The sequence below is a fragment of the Natator depressus genome, chromosome 3, assembly GCF_965152275.1.
Source record: "Natator depressus isolate rNatDep1 chromosome 3, rNatDep2.hap1, whole genome shotgun sequence".
Taxonomy (NCBI): Eukaryota; Metazoa; Chordata; order Testudines; family Cheloniidae; genus Natator; species Natator depressus.
The window spans coordinates 162847467-162873501 of NC_134236.1; the positions used below are offsets into that span (position 1 = coordinate 162847467).

Consider the following 26035-nt stretch of genomic DNA (forward strand, 5'->3'; position numbering starts at 1 on the left):
GTCATTTTATAAGTAGAAGATAGACTCTTTCTTGTGTAATAGAGGACAAATAAGGCCCTTGAGTTATGCTCATGCTACCCAAATGTCTTCATATTGTACCCTCTAACACCTTGGCAATCCATTTATGTCAATGAACATAGGTGCTGGGGGTGCTCCTGCACCCCCTGCTTTGAAGTGGTTTCCATCATATACAGGGCTTGCAGTTTGGTTCAATGGCTTTCAGTACCCCACTATACAAATTGTTCCTGCACCCATGTCTGAGTACTGACAAATCACAGAATGGAATTTCATGTATAATCCTGTTGAGGCACAAAAGGAATAGTATTCAGTTTTCTCTCTTAGCTGGCTTTGCTCTGCAGGCCTAACAAACATTTAAAAAAACATCACCAAATCTGATTCTGAATAGACAAAGGAACAACTCGGTTATGGAAAGGTGTCATTGTTATATAGTCACTTTTCAGAGTAGAACTGCACTTTAAGAAGCCCAGGCTGTTCTCAGACATACAAAAATAGACTTGGTAGTTTCCTCAAACCCTTTTAGGGTATTTCTTATATTTTAACATTGCTGATTACCCAGTCCTGCCATTGTTCCACTTGCTAACTCCCATGTGCTTTGGTGGGAGTTCATGTTCATGGACCAGTCAGTATTGGAATAAGACCTATATTTCTGTGTTGTGTTGAATATAGTTGGCTCATTCCCAGTACTTGCTATATTCCATTTAGGTTTATTTATATTTGTAGCTCTGAAGGTGGACAGCAATACCATAATCTAGGGTTGTTGGGTTTTTTACAGCACAATGGTTTCTGTGGTGATGACCTATGGTGTTACTGAATGAGGCTGAACCACAAAATATGTTTCAGTTCATTTGGTTTTCATTTTTATTTTCCACCATCATCTCTTAATAAAAAATGAGTTGGGGGGAATCAGCTGGGGACCTTTTAAGACTCTTTATCTAGGAAGGGGGTACTCACCATTAGTTGCACTGACTAGTTGGCCTTTTTTCAATTAGTAACCATGCTGCTTTTAGTAAGAAATATAAATTTAGTGGTAGGTAAATCAGCTATGCACAAATATTTCAGAGATTCAGATGTCAAAATATATATATGTATTTCATATAATAAGCCTGATCCTTCAGTCCCTACTGGCAAAAATGCCACTGAAAGAGCTTACTTGCAAGATCAAGCCCATTGAGACTCAAAACATGATAATATTGCTGGTAAATTCTCTCAATTTACCAGTAATATTGTTCTCAAGAACAATAGAAGAAGACACTTCTTAAGACAGGCCACCATCCTTCTGATCTCTTATCTTAAAAGTTCACACATAGCCTCTGCTTTCTGCTGTTCTAGGAGAGGCCTAAGCATGTAAAAAGGGTGCAATGGTTCTGAACCTCCAAAATTAACTTTCTTTGGTCACTTGTGGGTCTGGTGGTGTTCGGGGAAGAGATTTATTTCTTACCTTGATAGACTTGGCTGAGGTACAAGTGATAGGGTTGCCAACTTTCTACTCGCACAAAACCGAACACCCTTTCCCTGCCCCTTCTCTGAGGCCCTATCCCTGCCCCACCCCTTCTCTGAGGCCCTGCCCCCGCTCACTCCATCCCCTCCTTCCTCTGTTGCTCGCTCTTCCCCCCCCCCCCCCACTCGCTCATTTTCACCAGGCTGGGGCAGGGGGTTGGAGGGCGGGAGGACTTTGGCTGGGGGTGTTGGCTCTGAGGTGGGGCTGGGGATGAGGGGTTTAGGGTGCAGAAGGGGGCTCCGGGCTGGGAGGTTTAGCTGAGGGGTTCAAAGTATGGGAGGGAGCTCTGGGCTGAGACAGGGGGTTGGGGTGTGGGAAGGGGTACAGGCTCTGGGATGGGGGTGCGGGTTCTAGGAAGGGAACAGAAATGAGGGGGTTAGGGTGCAGGAGGAGGCTCTGGGCTGGGGCAGGGGTATGGGGTACGGGAGGGGGCTCAGAGCTGGGGCAGGGGTGTGGGGTGCAGGCTCTGGGAGGGAGTTGGGGTGTGGGAGGGGGTTCCAAGCTGGGGCAGAGTGTTGGGGTGTGGAAGGTGGTGTGGGGTGCGGGCTCTGGGAGGGAGATTGGGTGGAGAAAGGGGCTCAGGGGTGGGGCACGGGGTTGGGGTGCAGGAAGGAGTGCAGGGTGTGAGCTCTAGGAGGGAGTTTGGGTGTGGGAGGGGGCTCCGGGCTGCAGCTGAGGGTTGGCGAGTGGTCAGGTGGCGGCGGGGGCAGTGTGCGGAGCCTCCCTGGCTGCCCCTGTGCCTCAGAGCCACAGGGACATGTCACCACTTCCAGGAGCTGCACGGAGCCGAGTAGAGACCCTTCCAGCCCCGCTAATTGGACTTTTAACAGCCTGGTCAGTGGTACTGACTGGAACTGCCAGGGTCCCTTTTTGACTGGAACTGGGCGAAAACCAGACACCTGTTAACTCTAACAAGTGATCTAACATGAGAGGTCAAGCATGTTTGTTTGTTAAGCGCTGATAAGGAAATGTTGTTTGCATGGTTCCTGTGTATGTATGCTTCATTTTCTGTGATAAAACTGATATTGTGGCCTTGTTAAAGGAGTGAGAGGCATATTGTATAAACACCTATGGCTTCTATAATATATATTGTAAGAGTATGATGTGTTTTTAAGGAAAAAAAAAAGTGTTGAGGCTAGTTTTGTAAACTGTTTTGTGCAGGACCAAGTCTCTGCATGTGTTTGAACGGTGTGTTAAAGGAACATTAAGATTGTGAGGCCAAGCACTCAAAAGTTAGGGAATACCAATAGTACAGTTACAGGGGAACCTTAATTTGGCCCCCTTGTGGAGATGTATCATGATGGTCTTTAATTACATGGTCCACATTCCATTTTCTCCACAGGACCCCTGCCTCATTCAGTGCACAGTATGGACAGTGCTCAGTGCATGAGCAGCTATTTTATCCTCATTGTGTGGTCCCAAGCTTTATTTACTGCATACTATTCAAAGCATGCTTGAAAGCCAGAATTATTACTGCCCTCATGGGCATTCCTATGCGGTAAATCACTACAGTATCTGAGTGCTTCACAAACACCCCTGGGGGCTTCATGTCAGGGATGTCTTTTGCCATTCCCATGAAAATCTGCCCATATTTGGCCAAGTTATCAGCCTTTGAAAAATATATTTAGTTTGGCAAAGTCATAAGCAACTGAAAACAGTAACTTATAGTGGGAAGTGTCAGGCAACCTTAATAGGCAGTATTATCCGACCCACCTATAATATTTAATAATATAGGAGCTTGCTTTATTGCACAATTTTTTCAGATTATTCTTGTATGTCTAGCAAGATATATGTAACTATTTACTTCTGTGTGACTAAGCAGCTTTCCCTGGAGAACCAGTGCACTGGAGCTGACTTGGTGGACTCACTGTGTTACAGAGAATTACTGTGTTCCACTATGTATGACTCAAGAAAAACAATAAATATTGAATTGGAGAAAGCATTTTTCCTGTCTTCCTTCATGTACTTCGACTGTTTTTTGTTTTGGTGGAAAAGACAACAAAATCTGATACAGAGCTGTTTATAAAATGTCTGGGACTGAAGGGGCAAATCTAATCAGTGGATGGACATTATGACCACCTTAGAATGAGCAACAATTCATTAACTAGAATATGAAAACATGCATTTTGTAGTTACAGCCATGTGGTGGAGGGTCCATACACTTCAGCGAGTACAGTTTTGGTGCTGTGTGTACACTTCTTAGATGATGGAGAAAACTCACAATGCACTAGAAACCTCCATATGAGATAGGAGATGGCATGCGAGCCAGAGGCCAAATGGAATACATACTGTGCTTTTCCTTGGCCAACAGAACCTGACTTTGTTGAATTTAAGGCATACTGCAAGGCTTACCTATTTTTCCAGGCCTTTGCAGAGGAGGTTAGGCTGAGGGGTGTGCTAATGGTAGTGCTCTAACAGGTTGGGTCGGTGGGAAGGTTTTATGATTGATACAAATAATTCAGAGCAGATTAATGTTTTTTTATACACACATTGCTTCTGCCATGATTGTGGCATTTTAAAATAAAAAAATAACTATATGGCTGACATACATTCCAATGCTGTGTGCTGTCCCATTTGAGATCACACATGCACAACTTAACAGATGCAGAAAAACAATTGCCAGAGCAAGTGGACCTGCTGCTGAGTTTTATTTTTGGAAAACTCCCACTGACTTTCATGGAACCAGGATTTTCCATAAGGTTTGGTATTTGACAAGAAAAATCTGAGGGAGACTAACTGAGTCAGGGAATTAAGTTATAATACCATGCACTTACAAAGCCATTTCATCCATAGAGCTCAAAGTACTTCACAAAACAGGTACTCATTTTCCCAATTTTTTCCAGATGGGGAAACTGGCCTAGGGAAATTGACTTGCCTGAAGTCACACAGCAAGTAGAGAACCTCCCGCTTCCAGCTCAAAACTGAAGCCCAAATTGGTGGTGGTAATTAATTTATTTTGTAGTAGTGCCTTAGAGAACCAAATTAGTCGTCGGGCCCTATTATACTAGGCATGTTCCACACTTGTCATAAGAACACACAAAACCTGCCCCAAAGAGCTTTCAGTGATGAAGTAGCTGTTTGGTGTATGTGACATGAATTGGTGGTCTCACCCTGGTTCCTACCTGCCTGGTATCCACAACACAACTGGCACTAATTTGCATCCTTTGTGATGGTCTCAGCAGTGAAGCTGTTACTTTCCAGGTCAGAGTCGAAGCATATTAAGAAGACTGTGTGGAGAACTTGTACTGCCGCTCTCTGTTCTTGTATCTGTTCAGTGAATAGGGAGGCTTTCAGGCTCTAGGATTGTTAATACAGAGATTTTCATGAGCACTAAATTAATCTACATTTAAAAAAGGGGGAAAATGTTCATTGTGTGTACTCACTGGCTTACAAACACACTTGCACCAGCTTGATGGCCTGGAGAAATTTTTAGTGAGTGTAAAAGACCACCAGCTATAAGCTGTAGCAATCATGCATTATAGCAGCAATGGCCCACTTTCTACAATCACTACAGATATTTCCAACTGTTACAAGCAAAACAGAACAACCGTGTGGGCCTGGAGAAACATTGTCTGCTCTCTTTCTTATTCTTTGTTTTTTATTATTTGTATCACAGTTGCTCTCAGAAGACCCAATTAAAAACAAGGTGCTGTTTGTACTCTCAATTTGTTAAAACTGAGATTTGACAAAGAGAGAGTGAGACTTGATGATTAAAGTGTCTGTTCCTGGCTTTTGATATATATATGTAATATCTATTAACACTATTGGGTAGGGTGTTTACATATGCTTATCAAGGGGCGAACAGAGCATGCAGAGAATTTTTAAATCAGGTATTATGAAAGAAGGAAATTATAGAGGCCAAGGAAAGCCTCCGTGTCAATTTCTCTCAATTGCCTTGAGAGTATGATGAAAGAAAAACCTAAAGTCTGACCCAAATCCATATTACTAACACACAACAGCCAGTGTACCAATAAGTGACACACACAAGATAAATTGCACAGAGCTATTAGTAGTCACAAAGACTAATCAAGATGGACTGATAAACCAATACATTGTTTTCCTGTGGCAATTCACATCATCTTATAATTGTAATTGGGGATGGCCAAAAATGGCCTAGATTTTTTTTTTAAATGGGGACCCCAAACTTTCCTATTTCTAGGTTGCTGTATATGGACGAAGTAGTTTCCATTTCTTTCACATCATCTTTTCTTTCTGCATTCATCATCACATTTTTCATGCTATCAGTGCTTCCAGTCTTTTTCTAGAGTCATTTGAGGGCTCCTCAGCCTTAACCTAGAGTCCAGAGTTCTTACAGTGAAATAGTTCCGGTTGTTCTCCTCAAAAAGTAGCTCTCCAATTCTGAAAAACAGAGCTGAAAAGCTTTGTACGCTTTCTGAAGGGGGCAAAAATCCTGCCTTTCTCCTCAAAAGTTAGGGCCCATTTTTGGAGTGCATGGGCAAGACTGGCCCACCCACTTGATGTAGTCTCAATGTGTCATTGGCAGTGTCCCAAAATAAAGTTAACCAGAATTGTGTACATAAGACTGTGACAGCTATTTTTCTCACCCCCCACACAAACACACACTCTGAAGCAGAATAATAATCAATCATACTTACCTCTTATATAGTGCTTTTCATCCATAAGTCTTACAGAGCTTTATAAAGGAGGTCAGCGTCCTTATTCCCATTTTACAGATGTGCTCACCATGTGGATGGCTATTAACTGTTTTTTTCTGAGAAGTGCTAACCACTTGAAAGATAGTAAATGATGCATATGCCAAGTGCTCTGGTTAAATTTCTCTATAGACAGATAGTTGTCAACAAGAAAGTGTCCGTTGAGTTCACCAACCGCCTGACTCTCATGGATCCTTGTGCACTGTGCTAATGGATTTTGCATAATACTGTTCAGCCCCTAGCTACATGTTTGCTAACAGACGTAATTATTAATGAAAGGCCATATTCAGCTCTCAATTGCTCCTATGCAATCATAGGGAAGTGTGCATGCATATAACAAAGAGTCAGCCCAATCTAGGCTAAAATGCACAGTTATATTCAGATTTGCTGTGGTAGATTTTTATTAGTTTAAGATAATTACAACAACAATAATAAAAAAAAATTAAAGAGAGAAAAGATGAGTCTTGAAAGCAATGTTTGGTGCTTATCAGTTATCACTGCTGAATTTTGTCCTTCAGAGGCACTTTAATCAGTTCCTTTATCTGAAATAATATGCTAAACAGTCCTCAGCAAATTCTTCCAAAGCCCATGAGTTGTGATGAGTTTTTCATGTAAACAGTTATCCAGAAACAAGGCCAGATCCTCCGTTGAGGTAAACTGGTGAAGCTCCAGTGATGGCAATGAAGCCATGCTCATTGACACTAACTGCAGATCTGACCCTGAATCTTAAGGCAGACAAGATGGATTTTGAAGAGCCTGTCAACCACTGATAAGTAAAGCTGGTCCAAAAAAGGTAAGCATACTTCATGAAAATGTTTAAAACAAAGGGTGTTTTTGTTTCATTTGAAATATTCTGTGAATTTTTTTGTTCTTTCAACAAAACATTTGAAAATGAAATTCTTCTAAATATTCAAAATTTCAAAAAGTGTAATTTTTGTGGGAGAAAACCCCACTTTCTCTCATTTACTTTTTTTCAAACTTTTCCACACTTCCTTCTTGTGGAAACTTCTATCTTAAAAAGGGTGGATGCCTTTTTCTCCCTCCACCAAAATCAAAATGAATTTTTTCCCCACAAATTTTCATTTTGATGAAAAAGGCATTTTCCTTTTTGTTTAAAAAAAAAAGTTCCAATGCAAAACTTAAAACTTTACAAGCACAGACAGTAAAGCATGCAGAGCACTGCATAGAGCAGTTTACAGTAGTAAAGTTAAAAAGAACTGTCTTGTGTCCTTTGATTCTAAAACTGTTTGTACCATTTAATTTTGGGCGACAGGGTTCATATTCAAGGTACAGGCAAACTTTCAGAATTACGTTATAGCATCTGCTGTCAACAGTAAGAAAATAAAAGGTCTTTAAGATAACTAGGTATATGATCATAAAAAACTTTAATATTGTAAGTATAGTCGATTTGAGAATTTCAATGTTGAGGTGCTGTTTAAATTCATCTCAGTTCTTTTCTTTTACTGGTCAAGTAATGCTGCATAGAAGCTCAATGTATGCACAGGTTTGTCATTGAACCTCAGTCTAGAAGTGCTGCTAAGTGACAACATTAAGTTCTGGTAATCTGATTTAGTATAATTTTCAGTGAAAAACTAAAAAATGACTAACTTCCCCTATATACTGCCATCATTGAACCACATTGCATTACATAGTGGGCACCAAGTTTAACTCAGGACAGACAGGGATAGTGTATGAGGAGAGGTTAGTGGGACCGACCATCTTTAACCTGAAAAAGAAGTGACTTCCTAAGTACCTGAAGTGATCAGAAAAGGATTGCTCAGATGTCAGAAGGGCAGATAATACATGGATGGGATTTAGATAAATTTAAGGGCATTTGTAGGCTGGATATTAGGCGTAGGATGAGTTGGTGGGAAGGGAGGACGTCCTGAAAGGTCTTTAAGGCTTCAGCGTCTTTTAAAAATAAAACCCACTCTAAGGCTATGAATCAAATCATTCCATGTGTCAGTTCAGGCTGACCCACCAACATTTCTCAGCCCAGTTCTGAAGGGGATGCTTCTAGGCTGAGAGAGTAATTAATCCTCTGTGTTCAATCAATCCTTGGCCGTCTTTCATGGCAGTCTCAGGGCGGCTACTAGGTGCATGTCTCCAGTGCAGAGTTCGCCAGGGCTAGGCACAGCAAAGCATTAACCATGCCAGGCCTGTGTGTGTACACAAGAGTGTTGTAAGAGCTGGGATGGGTTTCTGGTGGGATATCCTATGGTTCTTAGCATTTCATTGAACTGAGCTGCTCTATGAATCCATTTGCAGGATGCTCTGTCTGTGTAGCCTAGCATGGAGCTACTGTTTGTGGCACTAACAGGAGAACAATATTTTATGTAAATAACTTCCAAATGGAGTGACTCATTAATGCAGACAGTTCTAAGGCAAAAGAAAACAGCATCTGGCAATAAGAATTCTTAATATGAATGTCATTAAGGATGAAAATCAGTCTGCAAACTATAAAGCGAATTGCAGTGCACTAACCCAACCCTCTGTTTCTTTCCTGTCCATTAAATATAAAGATGTCATTTTGGGTACATTTTCCCAAATTATGCATCTTACCGATATCACACCCTAGCTTAACCAGAAGGCTGGCGTCAGCCTCTGGAAAAAAATGGCAGCACAGGAGGAAGGTTCCTTGGCTGGCATCTCTCTTCAAATGCTGTGGAAGCACAACAGAAATGGAGCAGGGAAATGTGGGGTTAAAATGCTAAGCCAGTATAGGTGACTTTCAGTGGAGAAAATGGGAAGAGTTAAAAAAGAAAGTACAGCTCAGGTGGATTTGTGGGATAGCACTGAAGGACTAACAACACCTGGGCTTGATTAGCCTGCTCTCTCACTGCAAAATAGGTGGGTTGCCAGCCTGGGCTGGAGCAAAGCCTGAGCTCAAGTCTATAACCTCCCTATGCCATGCCTACTAGCCTGGTCTTAAAGCACCCTTAAACCCGGGTTACAAATTTTTCTGTGTGCATGGAAGGGGCAATGCCCAGGCTGGAGCCCAGCCTAACTCTGCAGTGAAGACATACCCCAAGGGCACCAAGAGTATTGATGGTTTTTGTGAAGTGGGTCCTTGAAACGGTGAAACTGTGGGCTGTTACTGTACACATTTAATCAAAGCCACCGAGTAGCTGTCTGATGATAATGATTTTAGGCTACTACTGACCTGGTGATCTTAAATCTCTGTATCCCTTTGCCAGTCCTCCAAGGCCTCCAAACCCTCAGCAGTCCCCTAGGATGTAGCTCTTTCTCCATCAGTTTGACAGGTGTTTTTTTGAGTAGTATTAAAGGTAGAGCTACAGTAGAGAACAGAACCAGAAACAAAAAGTTATGAACAGAATACTTTCATTCCAACACTCACTGGATAAAGGAATTATTCCATGGTAAGCACTTATAAATGGATTGAAAATTGATCTCTCTGTATTGTCACATCTGTTATTACCTTTGAATCCCTCGCTACTTTGTAACTTCTCTGAGCAATGATACTCAAATCAACACACACAGCCCTATGCCTTTGATGGCAGTAATATACAAGTGAGCCTCTGTTATCTCTTCTGTTGAGTAGTGGAAGAACATCACTATTACAAAGTAATGCTAAATTTGGGACAGAGTTCCTACTTTTAAAGTGTTTAAAATTAGTGCTGGGCAAACCTTACAAGTTAGATACCCAAAAGTCTGGATACTTATCCAAGTATTTTTGGTATTCAGAACTGAATAGGAGAACAGTCTTGCTCATAAGACATCTAACAATTTTTGCTTCTGACTAGGATGGAGGAACTGCAACAGCAGCCTTTCTAACAGTATTTTAGCTGAAATCAAGAAGGACAAATAATTTAGAAAACCAAAAAGTAAGCTGAACTTTTCTGAACCTCTTAAAAAAGTTTGATTCGGTTCAAGTTTTGGGTGGAGGTTTGGGTTGGCTCTTGCTTTTAATGGAAATGGTTTGTTCAGTTATTCCAGATATTGGATAAGTAACTAGAACTAACATTAGCCAGTTAACTTATTACTCCATTGTTTAATTAAATATATACACAGTGTGCTAAGAATTTTACAAAGCAATTGAAAAGACATGGTTCCTGCCTGAAGGAACTTACAAGCGAAGGTTCTGATACTGCAACTGGATTGGTAGGGGCAGAACTGTATGTTCACGTGGGCAGAAACCAACTGAAGTCAATGGGACTCCCTGGTAGCAGAAGGGTTTGCCCGCAGTCTCGATTGCAGGATTAGGACCTAAATTTGGATGCAAAGAGTGAAGCTAACAAAGAATACAGAGAGGACAGAATGGGACAAGGGTTACAGAACTATCACACAATTAGTCGGTTGAGGCACGTGCTTATCCTGAAGGTTCAATTAAATGAATAATTCTTGTTTGGTAAATTAAGTCACTTTGTGTAGGGAATAGGGAGAAGTGGGTTTTGAGGAGTGATTTAGCTGAGGAGAGTATGTGGCTTGGTGAGCAGCGATTGGGAAGGCTGGCATGGGAAAAAGCATGGAGGCAGAACAGGGAGAAAGAAACAAAAGAGGCATGAAGGTTACTTCCACTGAGAAAGCTGGGAATGTGAAATTCAGAGAAGTGTAAAGTCTTGAAAGTTAGAACAAGAAGTCTGACCTTGACATGCAGGGCAAGTAAGAGCCAGTGGGCACTGGGTGGGGGAATTCGAAAAAAGTTCAGAACTGAGATAAAGAATATGTATTTCTTCTGAGTTTTGTAGTGAGTCATCTTTAATTGTATTAAAACATAAGATGAGTTAGTCACAGGCTGCTGAGGTGTTTGTTTGAAAATATTTTTAGTGCTATTTCTTCAAAATAATTACTGTACTGTAGTGTTTTTATAAGATTTTTGAAGTGAGTTCAGAACTGTGATTTATGTCAATTTTTTTCCAAAGAGAATGAATGCATATTTTACCTAGCATTAGCAAGTTCCAAATACAATACTGTACATGTTACTAAAACAAAATCCTTTGAGCCTTCATGTTAACTTTAAACAGCTATGGCCCAGTCCTGCAAATTGTCAGGCTGCAATGAATTTGTTGATTGCAAACAGAGTGCCAGTGACTAACGGCAGCAATTGGTATTATGAATTTTATTATTTTACTAAAGATCCATTGTCTTGTTTTTTAGTTTTTTATCTAACTCTCTATTTGGGGAATCTGATGATTTAACTCTTATAAAAGGTATTTTGGTTTCCATTGCCTGGCCATTTTTTTTTTAATTTTTAGAAAAGTTGCCCCGCATTTGATTTTATACCATTATTTAAGATTTTTTTTATCATACATTTGTTAATTCTAGTTTAAAATTATTGAAGTGTGTGAATTATTTTTAACGATGTTATCCTCTCCCACTATTGTGCTAGTCTTTATGGTGAGACTCCTTTTTAAAGTGTGCTTTCAATACAATTTTTTATCAAGTAATTTGTATGCATCTGTACATTTTTAATGGTTGGAGGGTGGTTTATTACATGAGGAGTGTGTGAGGGATATATACAAGAATACCCAAATAACATGGAAGTTGCATTTGTAAATTCCTGTGCATCAGTAGAAGATTATCCTCTCAATGGCTGCCTAGTTTGACTCAACCAGTTGAAATTAGACCTGTGAGAATAACTGATTTTTTGGTTGGCTGAAAATTCTGAAAAAAAATTCATTTTGGGTTGACCCAAAACCAAATTGTTTTGAAATTTCAGCAAATAAAAACAAAATTCCCCACAAAAATGTTTTATTTGACCCAAAATGAAATGTTTTGTTTCAATTTTGAGTGGTTTAAGGGTTTTTAATTTTTTAAAATAGAACCGAAGGAAATTTCAAAAGAAAAAGCTGTTTTCAGTCAAATTAAAATGTTTTGTTTCAAAAATGTCAAAACAAAACAGTTGGACGGTCAGAATTTTTTCAACAAGAAAAAAGAGCAGACCAACACAAATTTGCTGAAACTGCATTTTTCACCAACAAAAAAATGTTAGAGCGGAAATACTTTGCCTAGGTCTACCTGATATACACCTGGAACTCAACTCTTTCTAGCATGCTAGATCTCCCAGAACTTGTCTTAAATCTTATGGCTCTTAAAGATTAACTTGATGTGAAAAGATGAGGGACTTTTTAATAAAAACATATCTTGTATTGATTGAAAACTTTTTAGTGATTTCTAGGGAAATTCTTGTTGTTTTTGAGCTTAATAGAAGACTTTTGTCATTCCAATGCTACTTATTTTTCAGGCTTTAAGGAGGACTATGTAGAAGAATCTGTGTTGAATACAACAGAATTTGATTGGTTTGAGTTTGTCAACCTTTTGCCACTTTTGGCTCCACATTAGCTTGTGGAAGAATTTTAAAATCTTGTTACAAACATTGCCACATATTCTTTTCTTACATATATATTTTACTATTCACATAGGTTATTTGGACTCCATTACATATTTTAAGTCATAATACCATTGACTGTGATTTCATCAGATCTATCTAGCTCGACAGAGTTGGTGTTCTTTGAAAATTGGATGGGAAGACTTCTAGGAACAAACCTAGGTGCTCTAGGAAACTATGACAGACTTAACAAGTCTACTGTTTCCCATTGTAGCCTATATGCTTTGGTCTTTTTTAATAGGGAGATTCAGTCAATCCATTGGTTTTCTTGATGCCAGGCTCAGGGATAGGTGCCATGGGATTTAGGGTGAATCGTGTGTGGTAAGAAGTAGTCTGAACACTAAAATGTTTCTTTCAATTTAAAGGCTATCTTACAAGATATAATTCTAAAGAAATACTGTTCTTTCTTTTAACTGTCAACTATTCTCAGATTTCTAACTGCATCAAATTCAAATTTGATGTTCTTCCAGGAGCTACCTCCGAATTTTTGATTTATTATTAGAGATCAGAGAACAAACATTTTGCAAAGGAAAAATGGAAGTTCAATTTTTGGATCCCTGGAATTCCAGTGTCATTGATACTTCTTGTAAGAACCTAGTAGAGAGTTTGAAAACAGCTTAATTTACTGCATCTCTTTTTGAAATTTTGAGGGCTACGTGATCAGTTAAGGGTAGTATTAACAGACACATTCTCTCCTTTCCCCGCTTACACACATGCACACAATTCTTCTTAGGATTTATCACGAAGAAAAAGAGAATAGGAACAACAATGGATACATGGCATGGAAGTTTACTTATTTACTTTTTGTATTTACATGACACAGAACACTCTAGATGTGACATAAATTTACTTCATCTTGTTCAGGCTACTTGTGTCATTTTAATTACTCTTGCACCCCCACCCCAGAAACAGCTTTGTAGTGGGTGAAATCAAGAGGTCACAATCTATAACTTTTATTTCTGTAAAGGGGCTTCTGAAAGGGGCTATCTAGTAACAATTGCTTCACAGAGCCTATTTCAATTCCATCATGTGGCTTTTAAGAAGATTCTAGCAGCAAGCATTACTGGGCTAGCATAATCCTCCCAATTCTGTTTTGCTTAATTAGATGACTACCTTAAGCATCCAGCAGAGGGAATAAGCGGCATAACCCTTCTCAAAGGTGTATTTCCTCAATGCACTCAGTCCTTTGCTGATGTGAGGAGGGAGGGGTTTGTGCATTCGAGATTTTTCTGTCATAGATTGGCATTCCTTATGTACCTTATTTTAAACCAAAACAGATGGTGTGTGTGTCTGAGGGAAGAGCAAGAACTCTATTTCTGGATTGAGGTGAGCACTGAGATCCTGCCTCTGGAGTTTAGTGATGGGCAAGCCTATGACAGTTCAGCTAACCAGCCACCTATTTATTTGCTTATTCTTTGGATGAACTCCCCTAACTATTTCTTCCAATACAGTCTGACCCCCAAAACAGGCCTGGAAACCTCCCCTCCCCGCCCCAAACAGCCCCCTCCACCAACAGTCCTGGATTTCTCCTAGGGGGGTCCATATTTGGGCATGTACGGGCAGGGGGTAAGGGACATCTCAGTCGTGCTGTACTATCTCCAGTAGCTAAACCTCTCTCTTTGCCTCTTCACAAGGGCCCTTATGTGCCCTTCCTGGGGTTGCCTCGGCTGTGAGGGGAAGAGACAAGGTGCGGGGGGGAGGGGGGCAGACAAGCTTTTGAGCCACACACAGCTGGGGGAGGAACTCACCGCTAGCACCGTGCTGGCGCTGAACCAAAGGCGACGGTGCCATCGACTGCATCTCCACATCATATACCCTCTCACCATCCTGCAATAAAAAAACAGCCCCGTCAGACAGCACCCGCGTTTGCCTGGAGGATTGTGACCTGCATCTCTCACCCGCCCCACCCCGACCAGGGTCTGGAAACAGGCGATGGTTTTATCCAGAACAAAACCCTGGTCCCGACAGAGGATCTACAGGCGAGCCAGGGAGGGCGGGGAGCGGGTAACGCCCCGGCCCCCCCGCGCTGGGCAGCTGCCACCCTCTGGCGCGGCGGGGGCGGGCTGCCTGGCGCCGCTGCATATAAGCTGGGCGCGGAGGCTCGGCCCGGGGCAGGGCGCAGGGCGGGGTTTGCAGCCGGCGGGGCTCGGCGCTGGCTCAGGGGCGCGCCGGCCGCCTTCGCTTCGGGTCCGGGGCCAGCCGCCGGGATGGGGCGCTACTCGGGCAAGACCTGCCGCCTGATCTTCATGCTGGTGCTGACCGCCGGCTTCTTCGTGGCCGAGCTGGTCTCCGGCTACCTGGGCAACTCCATCGCGCTGGTGTCGGACTCGTTCAACATGCTCTCGGACCTCATCTCGCTGTGCGTGGGCATCGCCACCGGCCGCATCGCCCGCCGCGCCCGCCGGGGCCCCGCCGCCACCTACGGCTACGGCCGCGCCGAGGCGGTGGGCGCGCTGAGCAACGCCGTCTTCCTCACCGCCCTCTGCTTCACCATCCTGGTGGAGGCGGTGCTGCGCCTGGCCCGGCCCGAGCCCATCGACGGCCCCGCGCTGGTGCTCATCGTGGGGGCGCTGGGCCTGGCCGTCAACCTGGTGGGGCTGCTCATCTTCCAGGACTGGGGCTCCTGCTGCAGCCGCCTGCAGCCCCGCGCCGCCGCCCCAGAGCCGCTCCAGGTGGTGCCCGGCCCCGGGCGGGAGGAGGCGGCCGTGGTGGAGTGTCAGGAGGCTGCTGAAGCAGGTGCCTTTCAGTTGCATCCTAGCTCGTCCCGGCTCTTCTCGCCCCTCCTCCTTCCTTTCTTCCCTTTGCTCTCCCTTCTCCCGTTCTGCCCCTCCCTTTCTCCTTCTGTCTCTCTCTTGCCCGCGTTCCGGCCCTCCATCCTGCCCCCCTTCCTCTCCTCTTCCACCCTCCCCCCCCTTCCCCTTGTCATCTTTAAATCAAGACTGGATGCTTTTCTCAAAGCCTTGCTCTAGGAATTATTCCAGGGAAATTCTGTGGCCTTTCCTAGTCAGGTCAGACTAGATAATCATGGAGGTCCCTTCTGGCCTTGGAATCTATCAATCTTCCCTTTTCTATGTTCTTTCTGGCTGCATCCCCTCCTTCCTCCTCTGCTATTTCATGTTCCCTTTTCTATAGCTTTGTTGCTATTGTGATACCCTAATGACCTCGTTAGTGGTTGTGGTTCTTCCTTTGGGGGCAGAGGGAGAGAGAACCTTAAAATAAAAGGAAACATCCTCTTGTCTATTGTTTGCGGTGGAATCTCCTCCAAAGATTGCTTTAGTGGTAACTGCAGTGTGAACAAACTCCATGCAAACATCCTACATATTTCACGCTTGTATGTATTCTGTACTGTATTGTTTGAAATAGGCAGGGGGAGAAGGGTCGTTGATTAAAGAGATGTTGGCCAGAGACTGACTTTTTCTCGAGTTTATGTTTGTTTCTCTTTAAAATAAGTTGGTGTTGAGAAGATTGGTGTGTTTTTTTTTCTGTTTGTAGAATTTATACACAACACAGGGTTGTTTCTTTGAATGCAGGTGATTCCCTGAACACTCAGAAAAGGCCTGAAGAGCAGACAGTACGGAAAAAAGAGAAAAAGTCTGAAGCTTTGAACATCAGAGGTACGGGGTTTTTTTTGTTTTGTTTTTGTTTTTTTAAAAACTTTTGAAGTAGAGCTGGTCAAAATTTTCCAAATTTCAATTTTTATTTGTTTTCAGAATTCCAATGAAAATAAAAATGATGATAGTTTTCACAATTTTTGACTAACTCAAGGGTTTTTTACGTTCTTAGGCCAGGTCCGCAAATGGTTTGAAGTGGCAATGATTACTTCAGTGAAATCAATGGAGCATTTGAGTATCTGGCCTTTTGTATGTGTTCACATTTTTATTTTTGATTGCACCCTTTTAAACAGCTTTATCTTCAAAGTCTCTTCCTCTAATTTTAACCGATTGAAGTCCCCATGCTCTTCTTTTTGGTCTGTTTCTTGAGCATCATTACCATAGTATTTCAGTATTTTTAGCTGAAGTGCTGGAGCACAGTTTTCTTTAAAGACTGGTATCAATGATGCCCCACAGTCAGTTGGGTAAGAGTGCTGAAGAACAGCATAGTGGTTCTGCAACCCTGTTGTTCTGTGGACTGTTTCCTGACAGAGACCCTCTTATGGACCACCTCTCCTCCAAGCAGCCCATTCCTCACATTTATTTCTCAAAATATTTATTTCTGTCCAACACTAGAAAGGATCCACAGAGCTCTGAATATCTGCAGAATGAAATATGCTAATTAACCTATTCTTGAAGGTAACCTGCATGCCCTTAAAATAAACAAACAAAACTAACTAGATATGCTCTGGATGCATTTGGGGCATTCAGGATGTATCCACATAACTGATTTTAAATACACTTTTTCTTTAAAAACAACAGAAAAGTCCCACCAATAATACTTAGCATTTTATTTAATCAAAACACTATTAAAAATGTTAAGCAAAGATTTTTCTTGATCACAGATCACCATCTCTTGCACCAGTGTGATGTTCCCACATCCATTATGCAGGTAGTGCCAAGTGAATCCAATATAAGGGGGTGGTCCGGTCAGGTGAGTGTCTATTTTTAGTATATGGCAAAGATTTGCAAAGTTTTCATCATTATACCAATTTAAAAAAGTATTCTGCAAAACCGCACCATATGCTAAAACAGTGGCACTTACTTGAACTTCTAGAGGTCAGGTTCAGCAGACTTTCATGGTGGATGTGATATCCTCAAAATACCACATGCTAGTGTATTTGGCACACTAAGGTGTGCATTTTAAGCACTGTATCTTCTAATTCTGCTCAGAGTAGATCTAATTGTCGTGGTGCTCAAAATATGAGCTGCACTGAGCAGCCCATCCTCATTAGGGCTCCCAATATTGCTAATACCAGTGGAGCTGAATCAATATTTGCAATGATGGGACATTTTAAGATTTCCCTCGTGTAGACATCCACAGTTAGCATCCGAGAATTATAGGGAAATTGCATCTTGTCCTTCCCCCTTGTCAGTGCAGAAGTAAACTCTGCAGTACATATTCCAGTCCAATTTAATTTTAAATGGAAAGCAGTGAGGCTTTCACCATTACTACAGCGAAAACTGAACTCAGGACCCTTGTGACCTCTAGGCAGCAGATTGCTCTGGAAAACCAAAAAGGAGAGTTCTCTTAACCCTACCAGGAAGAAACTTCTTTTAGCTGAAAGTTAGTACTTAATGACTACTTGGTTCTTAATGAGTGATGCAAGGCAGTCTAGTGATATATTACCTTCCCTTCCCATGTGGAGGATCAGCATTTGGGCCCCAAATTGGTAAGAAGTGGTAGCAAAGGCAGTGTTCTCAGCCTTAGGGAGTTTAGTGTCTTACATCATTGCAAAGTGAAAACTCGCAGCTGAGCATTGATAGGCTTAAGAGGGAGCTATAAGCAGCTATCCTAGTTGAGAGAGATGTAGGAGTGAAGCTTATAAGAGTGGGTGAAAATGGAAGTTTTTACAGGCGGCAACTCCGCTTATCCCCTTGCCACCCAAAAATAAAAAGTAATGGCAAGTTAGTCTTATAAAAGTAGAGTATTACAATCTAACATGGGTTACATTAAAATGCAAGTTTGGATTGGGGAGATTGTTAGAAAGCACATCAAGGGAAAGATACTTCTTGCAAGAAGGAAACAGAAGATTCTAAAAAGAAAAGGAGTACTAGTGGCACCTTAGAGACTAACAAGGTGCCACAGTACTCCTTTTCTTTTTGCGAATACAGACTAACACGGCTGCTACTCTAAAAAAGATTCTAAGATTACTGTGAATGTGTAGCAAGCACATTATCTTACTCAATGTAATGCACTGGGCTGGCCTAGAGAGGTATTACAGGCATCTTTTAAAATGTGTACACTTTTCTCATTCTTTTTTTCCCTCCATGTCTGTGGAAGTAAGTAGAAGAGCTGTATGCGGTGTTTTCTGAACTTGCAATAGTACAAATACTTACACTAAAAGAGATGAAACCAAGCTGAAAAATGGGGACCCAAACTGAGTTATTCTCACAATCTGAGCGCAAATGAAGTGTGTGATTGTGTGTGTGATTGTGTGTTAATTTGGCCTGTATAAAGCTAGGTGAGTTATGAAGCTCAGATCAGGATCCAAACTTGTCCAGTGTTTGGATTTGTCGTTTTGGTTCAGGCCCGTCTCTGTATCGTGTACTTAGAAGTTTTCCCCTCCCTCCAAAGTGAGTATTGTTTAGTTATATTACTGCTGTTATTTCAGAACTCAGCAAGGTCACAGAACTGCTATCAAAAGAGAATAATTGATCTACTTCGGAGAGAAGTGGACTATGCCTCATTTAGCAGCTCGGTTATTTGATCATCCATAATCATGATACGAATTGATTGCCCTTTATAGGTGTGCCCAGCTCATAGTAAGCTCCAACAGTTTGATTAAAAATGTTGTACGTTGGCATGCTGTTCAGTGCTAACTTCTATGGATCTGTTGTGTAGCCTAAATGTTTAATAACCCACCAAATTTATGCAACCATATAGTTGTTCAGGCTTGTCCCACCCACCCCACTTGTTTTATTCTCAGCTGTTGCAAGCTTTATATCTGATTATGGTACTGATTTCCTAAATGCTGCAATTTCATGTTGAACAAAATAAATTCCAAAGTCTGTAACAGTTCATCTGGATTTTTCCCCCTCCAAATGAAGGCTAATGCAAAATTGTATTATGTCATTTATTTCAGGTGTTCTTTTACATGTGATGGGAGATGCACTTGGATCTGTGGTTGTGGTAGTTGCTGCTGCAATATTCTATGCTCTTCCCCTGGATGCCAATACCCCGTGTAACTGGCAGTGTTACATTGATCCAAGCCTGACAGTAGTTATGGTGGTCATCATTTTATCCTCTGCCTTCCCACTTATCAAAGAGACCGCAACCGTTTTGCTGCAGATGGTTCCCAAAGGTGTTAATATGCAAGTACTGAGTAAGTCAATTTTTTTGAGTTTTTATTAATTATAGTGACATACTTTAGTGCTCGTGTTATTTCTGGAATGACATGTTTGGATTATATACTCATAGCAGCTCTAAATTCTCAAGAACTGTGAGAAATGGAGTCACATGTTTGTGTCCTAGCAACATGACTCAAATCTCTGTGGATTAGTTAAAGCATGCATTTTGAGAATGTGGTACTCCAACAATACATAAAAATACCAGACCTTGAGCTTTTAACAAACAACCCACACAAAATATTATTAGTGGAACAACACTGAATTATAATAGTACTTCCTAGTACCTTCTGTCCAAGGATCTCAAAGCGCTTTAGAAATGTTAATTGACAGTAGCATTGTTTGGTTAATTTTGTAACTTTATAAATGCACGCTTAAGAGATTTCTTTGGTGGGTTTTTTTTTTTTTTTTTGAATTCCATCAGGCTCTGAGCTGAGCACAACAGGGAAGACATGATCTCTGCCCCAAGGAGATTACAGTCTAGTGTTGATCCTACAAAGTGCTGAGTGCCCTCAGCTTCGTTTGAAGCCAATAAGCGTTAAAGGCACGTCCAAAGGATTGGTCCCCAAGTTAAGCGACTTAGTTCAGACCCTGGATGACTAGGAGAAAGTTGAAGTTTGAAGCGGGTGTTGGTGTTACATTACATACAACTACTTTTAAAAAGTTACATGCTTATATCTTAAGTGGATGAGTATTGATAGGTATCTTTCTTCATGGCTGTGGCTTTTAAACATTATTCCTCATAATAACCAGAAACTTGCAATTGGCCCCCCCGAACAACCCTCTTAAATTATTTTCTCTTATGTTTTCTAGCAGAAAGACTAACTGATGTGCCAGGGGTTAGCAGCCTTCATGAGGTGCATGTCTGGGAACTGGCAGGTGGGAAGAATATTGCTACCCTTCATGTCAAGTGCCAAACCACTTCTGATTACCAAGATGCCTCTTATAAAATGCGGGAGGTTTTCCACGAAGCAGGGATCCATTCTGTAACCATCCAACCAGAGTACATTGACCACAAGACCTCTGAGCTAATATGCAGCTCACCCTGTATCTCAAAAGCTTGTGCTTCTCAGTTGTGCTGCCCTCAGCAGGAAGTTGAACTTACTCATGATAATGGTTATCCTGAGAAAAATGGCCTTCCCGCAACACTGCATAAAGACAATAGTTTAAATAAAAATGGTGTTGAAATTCCTATTGAGTATATATTGGCAGGGGATGGAATAAAAAATACAGACAATTGTAAAAAATCAGATGACAAATCATATACACACAGTACACATTTTTGAAACACTTAATTTTACACTTCATAATCTCTGTATAGAACAAGCCCTAATGGCCAAAAGGTCAGAGGCCATTGGTTGGAGCTGAAGTGTGCATTGGAAAAGCCATCTGTGTTGTAGCTATAAACCAAAACATATGTAAAAACCTGTTTATCTGAAATAAGGATTATCATCTTCATTTTTTGCATTCACCTAAAATAGTTGTAAGGCAATTTAACACAAATTTCTTGAACTAACTAGAGGGGAATTATTATTTTGAGAGTGTAGCAGGTGTACTTCAGTGTAGACTGCTCGCAGTTTATGGCCAATGGCACTGGGAATAAAACTCTGGTCTTTTTACTGAAACGGGCTGCTTAATGAAAGCCCTGTAGTGTGTTGATGATTCTACTGGATTGAACTATTGTATCATCATTAAGGAATTTAGTAGATATGGTTTTCACTAATCCTTAAACTCGGTTTACATAGTCAGGAATTTTCAGTTGTAACCATAACTCTTGTGCTTCTGAACTGTGAGCCTGTGAATGAAATCAAAGTGTCTGATAGCTGGAAAACACACACAGGAATGTTTGACTTTCATTATTTTCTGGACTGCCTCTTGTTTTGAGGGGACGGAGCAGAAACTGATTTCTTGCTTCTCTAATAGTAGTAATTTTTAAACCTTAGTATATTTATTTCTGATTAGTGTAAAGAATACACTTGCCGACATTAAAGCATAGGGACATTTGATAATTAATTTCACATGAGGATTGTAGCTACTCTAGTAAATGGATATGCAGACACTCATCCAATTAATTCTATGCTTGTTCACCATTTTGATTTTAAAACTCAATTTGTTTTGCTGACCAAAGTAATTGTAATAACTACACTGGGTCTAATGTGTCAAGTTAGGTGGGAATTACTGTGATTTCTTTAACATACCATATCTTAGTTGTCATTCATAATGAATAAATAAGCTAGTGTTACCTATTCATGAATAACTTTGATTCTGCAATTCCATTCTTTTCAGTAAGACACAGTTCAACCTTTTGTTTATTAAGAAAGTTCCTTAAAATTTGATATACAATTTTTATGCTTAAAGGGAGCTGTTTTAAAACAATGGGAGTTTATTGCCTTGATTTTATCACGGTAGCTTCTTTGGGTTCATTTTAAAGGGTTTAAGCTTCCCACTCTCTCCCACAGAGGTATATTTCAAAACGTTGTGTTATGTGCACAAATTACACTATCACTAGGAAATGTAGCCTCCTAGTTATGTTTTTAGAATCCATTCTCAGGTGCTTTGAGGAAAAACAAGACACCTCATCCTACCACTAGGGTTGGGCTTAGGCCTGGGGTGAGTATACTTTTCCAAGAGGGAACCCTAGAATCTACCTGCCCTGGCTGAAAATGCCACTTGACCTCGCCATGTTAGGCAGCTCTACCAGTGCTCACAATCAGAACCTTCAGCATGGGTTCATTGTCAAAAACAGCCTTTCAATATCCTACTCACCCAGGGTACGCTCCCTATTTATTTGATGGCCCATAATTCAGCATCACCTTGTGAGAATGGGCAAAGAGATTCTGTGCCTGGGCTGGTAAATTTCCAGGACCCGTAGGTTAGGCTGGTTTGAAAGTAGCACACCCATATTTAGTACAGCCAATTACTTCCTCTTAAAATAATCTTAAAGGCAAGACTTAAAGCATACAGCCCTGTTTCTCATTGCTTGAGAACTTCCATTTTCTGAAGGAGCCAACATGGCATCAACAGGGCAAATAATACCCATTTAAGACCTATATTTATTCTCTTTAAGCAGGTTTTATCTCTTGGGTAAATAGATCCATTTTTATTATATAGATTAAATTGTATGTCGATATTGCAGTCTCTTTGACCCAGTCATCCCATTGATGTCAGTTGGAGGTTTGGATGTAAGGACTGCAGAGTCATGCTGTAAGGGTGTTGCACAAAATGACAAGTCAGTAAACAACGTCTTTTTATACTGCTCTGCCTTTTAAAAGAATATGGCGTGAGCTTAAGACTGCCTTTGCTTCTGTTGGGTTTGTATATAACTATGGTGTTATTTAAATGTAGTTTCCTTTGTATCTAATATTATTTATATTTCCTTTTGAGAATCAAAGAAGAAACGGCAAAATCTTTTCCCCCAAATCATCAGTATTAGTATGATGGAACTTAAAAAAAAACACACACCTTCATACTTGTGTACATACATCTTAAATCAAGTTACCATGTTTTGTATTAAGTTTGAAAGATTGGTTGTCAGTATTGTTTATGACTCTGGAATTACAAAAAACTAGTAAGTGTGTAATGCCTTGATGTTTGCTTATATAGACCATCTTCTTTCTCTTTCCCCCCCTCCAATGTTTGATAAAGTGGTGGTTACCTACTTCTCAGGTTCTTTAAAGTATTGTAACCTGAATGTATAGTGAAGTAATTCTCTTCTACTTGTATGCTTACCTGTTAATATACTATATCTGTGACCTTTGCATAGATAAGCAAATAGCGGGGACTATAGAAATCTTTAGGTACAGAAATCAAATAGCTTCCTTGTACTAAATCTGTTTAAATTACTTAAAAGCATTTAATTATGAAGATGGGCCTTGCCTTCCCTCTGAAGGGATGATGAGCACTTTCAGGATAGTAGCAGGACAGGAAACCTGGTAGGGTGAAGTCTCTGCCTTTATTTAGGATTATGCTACACAACATTTTCTTCCTCAAAATGCTTTTCTTAAGTCCATTACAAAACAAGTTATACTGGTTGTTCGTGGTGTTCCTCGTTCTGAGATACTCCGTTCTATCCGTTAGCTATTGGACGTGAAGCGATTTCCCTTGAATTCCCATGGTGTCTCTTAATTCTCTTGAAATTTGTTTACCCCATTGTTTGTTTCAGTATTTTATTCATCCTTATCTACAGACCCTTGTTCTGAGTCATAGATTGTAGCTTAGCATATTTTGCCATACATTCCATTCTGGTTTCTTTAATTCTGTTACATTTTTCTGCATTCAGTTACCTAAAATCTCCTATCTGATTGTGGGTGCTATCCTCAGCCCTTCCTGATTTACTGCCCTCCATCCCACACCAAATTGGCGTCCTCAGAACCTCTCTCAACTTTCCTCCTTTCAGTTTGTCATAGTTGCCTATAGTGAATGAAATCTGTTTAAAATACGGATGACATTCAACTAGTCATCCATCTCCTTCCTCCTGAACTGCTTTCAACTTATAAGCACCCTCTTAATTTGCTAGATAAGATAGTTCTTTATCCCCTTACCCAGCTCACCCTGGTGCCATGTTTCAGAGTGGTAGCCGTGTTAGTCTGTATCAGCAAAAACAACGAGGAGTGGCTAGAACCCACTTCATCGAAAGCTTATGTCCAAATAAATTTGTTAGTCTCTAAGGTGCCACAAGGACTCCTCGTTGTTTTTCCTGGTGCCATATTTATGCATTGGATCTGCAGATCAGTCTTTTGGGACCTGATCTTCAACTGGAGTAAATTCGTATAACTCCATTGACTTCAGTGGAACTATGCTCAGATTTCCTAGCTGAGGATCTGGCCCAAACGTCTAAGTGAATTCAAGTTCTCAGTCTTCTTTGTTCTCTCTTTCTGATCATAGCCATACTGATTATATTTATATTTTTTTCTTTTTCTCCCAATAATTTTGCTATACTTGTCATCTTGCCCCCATTTTTCTTTGTAAAGAGTAAGAGAGGGAATTCAGTTAACTTATTCTTAGCAGTGCCTCCCTCGTGTTACTGAATTTTCATCCGATCTCTTGCTCTTTATTTTTTGTAGGAAGATACTTGAGCTCTTGTGCAGCCATTTTTCATTCTCTTTGGCTTTGATAGTTCATTTTATTGTCTGCATTTCCTTACACACCACCTTTTTTTTTTTTTGTAGCTGTCTAGTTCTTCTCCTGTACCTGTCTTACAACTTGCATGTGCCTCTTTCATTCCCTGATTTATCTTTTGGACTCCTCACTCAGTCAGATCGACCTTTTCTTGCCTCCTCCTCCTTTGTGTTTGTTGCTAGATGAGATACAAAACCATTGTAAATTGATCTTTGAACATTTTAAATTCTCTCTGCTGTCAGGATCGTTTGTATTTCTGCCCTTTCCTATTTGATTACACCATTCCCTTTCTCAACATTCCAGTGTCTTCCAAACATTTTTTCCTGGGAATTCAGCCTTATTCCCCCCCCAATCTTTGAGTTTTCTGTAGTTCTAACTACAAGACTAAGCAACAGTGGTCTTTGTTGTTTTTTAGGCTGCTAGCATCTGATCGTCCACCATGTGGATGCTTGGGGCAGCCTTGTGCTGGCCCTCTACACAGGGATGAATTTCACGCTGCTGTGAATAATTTGAGTTCTTCACAAATAGTCCAGCTTCTTTTTTTTTTTAAATGGCTGTCCTGTGACCATGAGAGGATAAAATGAAATCAGTAAGGTTCCACAGGGTTTAATTCAAGGAAGAGTTTGACCATTGATTTTTCACACGTGAAAGGAACAAGTTGCAGAAGAGTTTATCAAAATGTTACAAAGATTTCTATAGAACCTGCTTACTGTGCAGTCTGAATTATGTGTCCTGTATGGTGGATGCACGATAAATGCTTTATTTTGGACTATGATGCCTTATATGAGGACATCACTGTAAGGTTTTGTTACAAGGTTGGAGTTATGTTGCTTAAAAGCTTGTGTTTTCTACCTTTTTATACAGTATATGATTTGAATAATGTGCCACAATATTATTTCCTTGCTCATTGAAATCCCTGAATTGTAAACTTCAGTCATTTTATTAACTGTTAATGAGAGATTTCTTAATGTGTTATGTACATTTATATTATTTTCAAAGTAAAGAAAGTTCAGAGGTCCTGTAAATAAAATGTATTTTTTAAAGAAACTGGCAGTCCCGTGCTTGATGTGTATTAGAAACTGGAGACCTGAAGTCAATATATGAAATTGATTTAACATGTCTGTGATTGTTAAGGACCAATCCTGAGCCAAGGACTTGTTGACTACTTGACTTCATTGTGAATCTTGCCTCTGAAAGGAGAACGAGGTTTGGACTGAAAAAACAAACCATTTTTCAAATGTGCTCAGCATCCCGCAGCTCTCATTAAGAAATGGGGGACCTGTTGGGTGTTGAAAACCTGTCCCTTTTTGTTTATCTTCAGCCACTCAAACTGTTTTTGTTACACTGTGGAGTGAATTTAGAGCTCTTGATGCTGAGG

General features: G+C 40.7%; 1 protein-coding gene across 3 annotated transcripts in view; it reads left to right on the forward strand.

The window, feature by feature from the left end:
* SLC30A10 (solute carrier family 30 member 10) overlaps positions 1–25665 on the forward strand; it is a 30951-nt gene extending 5286 nt beyond the window's left edge. Inside the window, exons 1-4 of one of the 3 annotated variants that reach the window (XM_074949242.1) lie at positions 14749–15277; positions 16072–16155; positions 19278–19517; positions 20353–25665. In XM_074949242.1, coding sequence (XP_074805343.1) covers positions 14749–15277; positions 16072–16155; positions 19278–19517; positions 20353–20825 — 1326 coding nt within the window. In that variant the 3' untranslated portion in view covers positions 20826–25665. Of the gene's footprint in view, positions 1–14748; positions 15278–16071; positions 16156–19277; positions 19518–20352 lie in introns of those variants that run through there. The other 2 variants (XM_074949243.1, XM_074949244.1) reach the window with 2 other exon arrangements.
* The last annotated feature ends 370 nt before the right edge of the window (positions 25666–26035 follow it).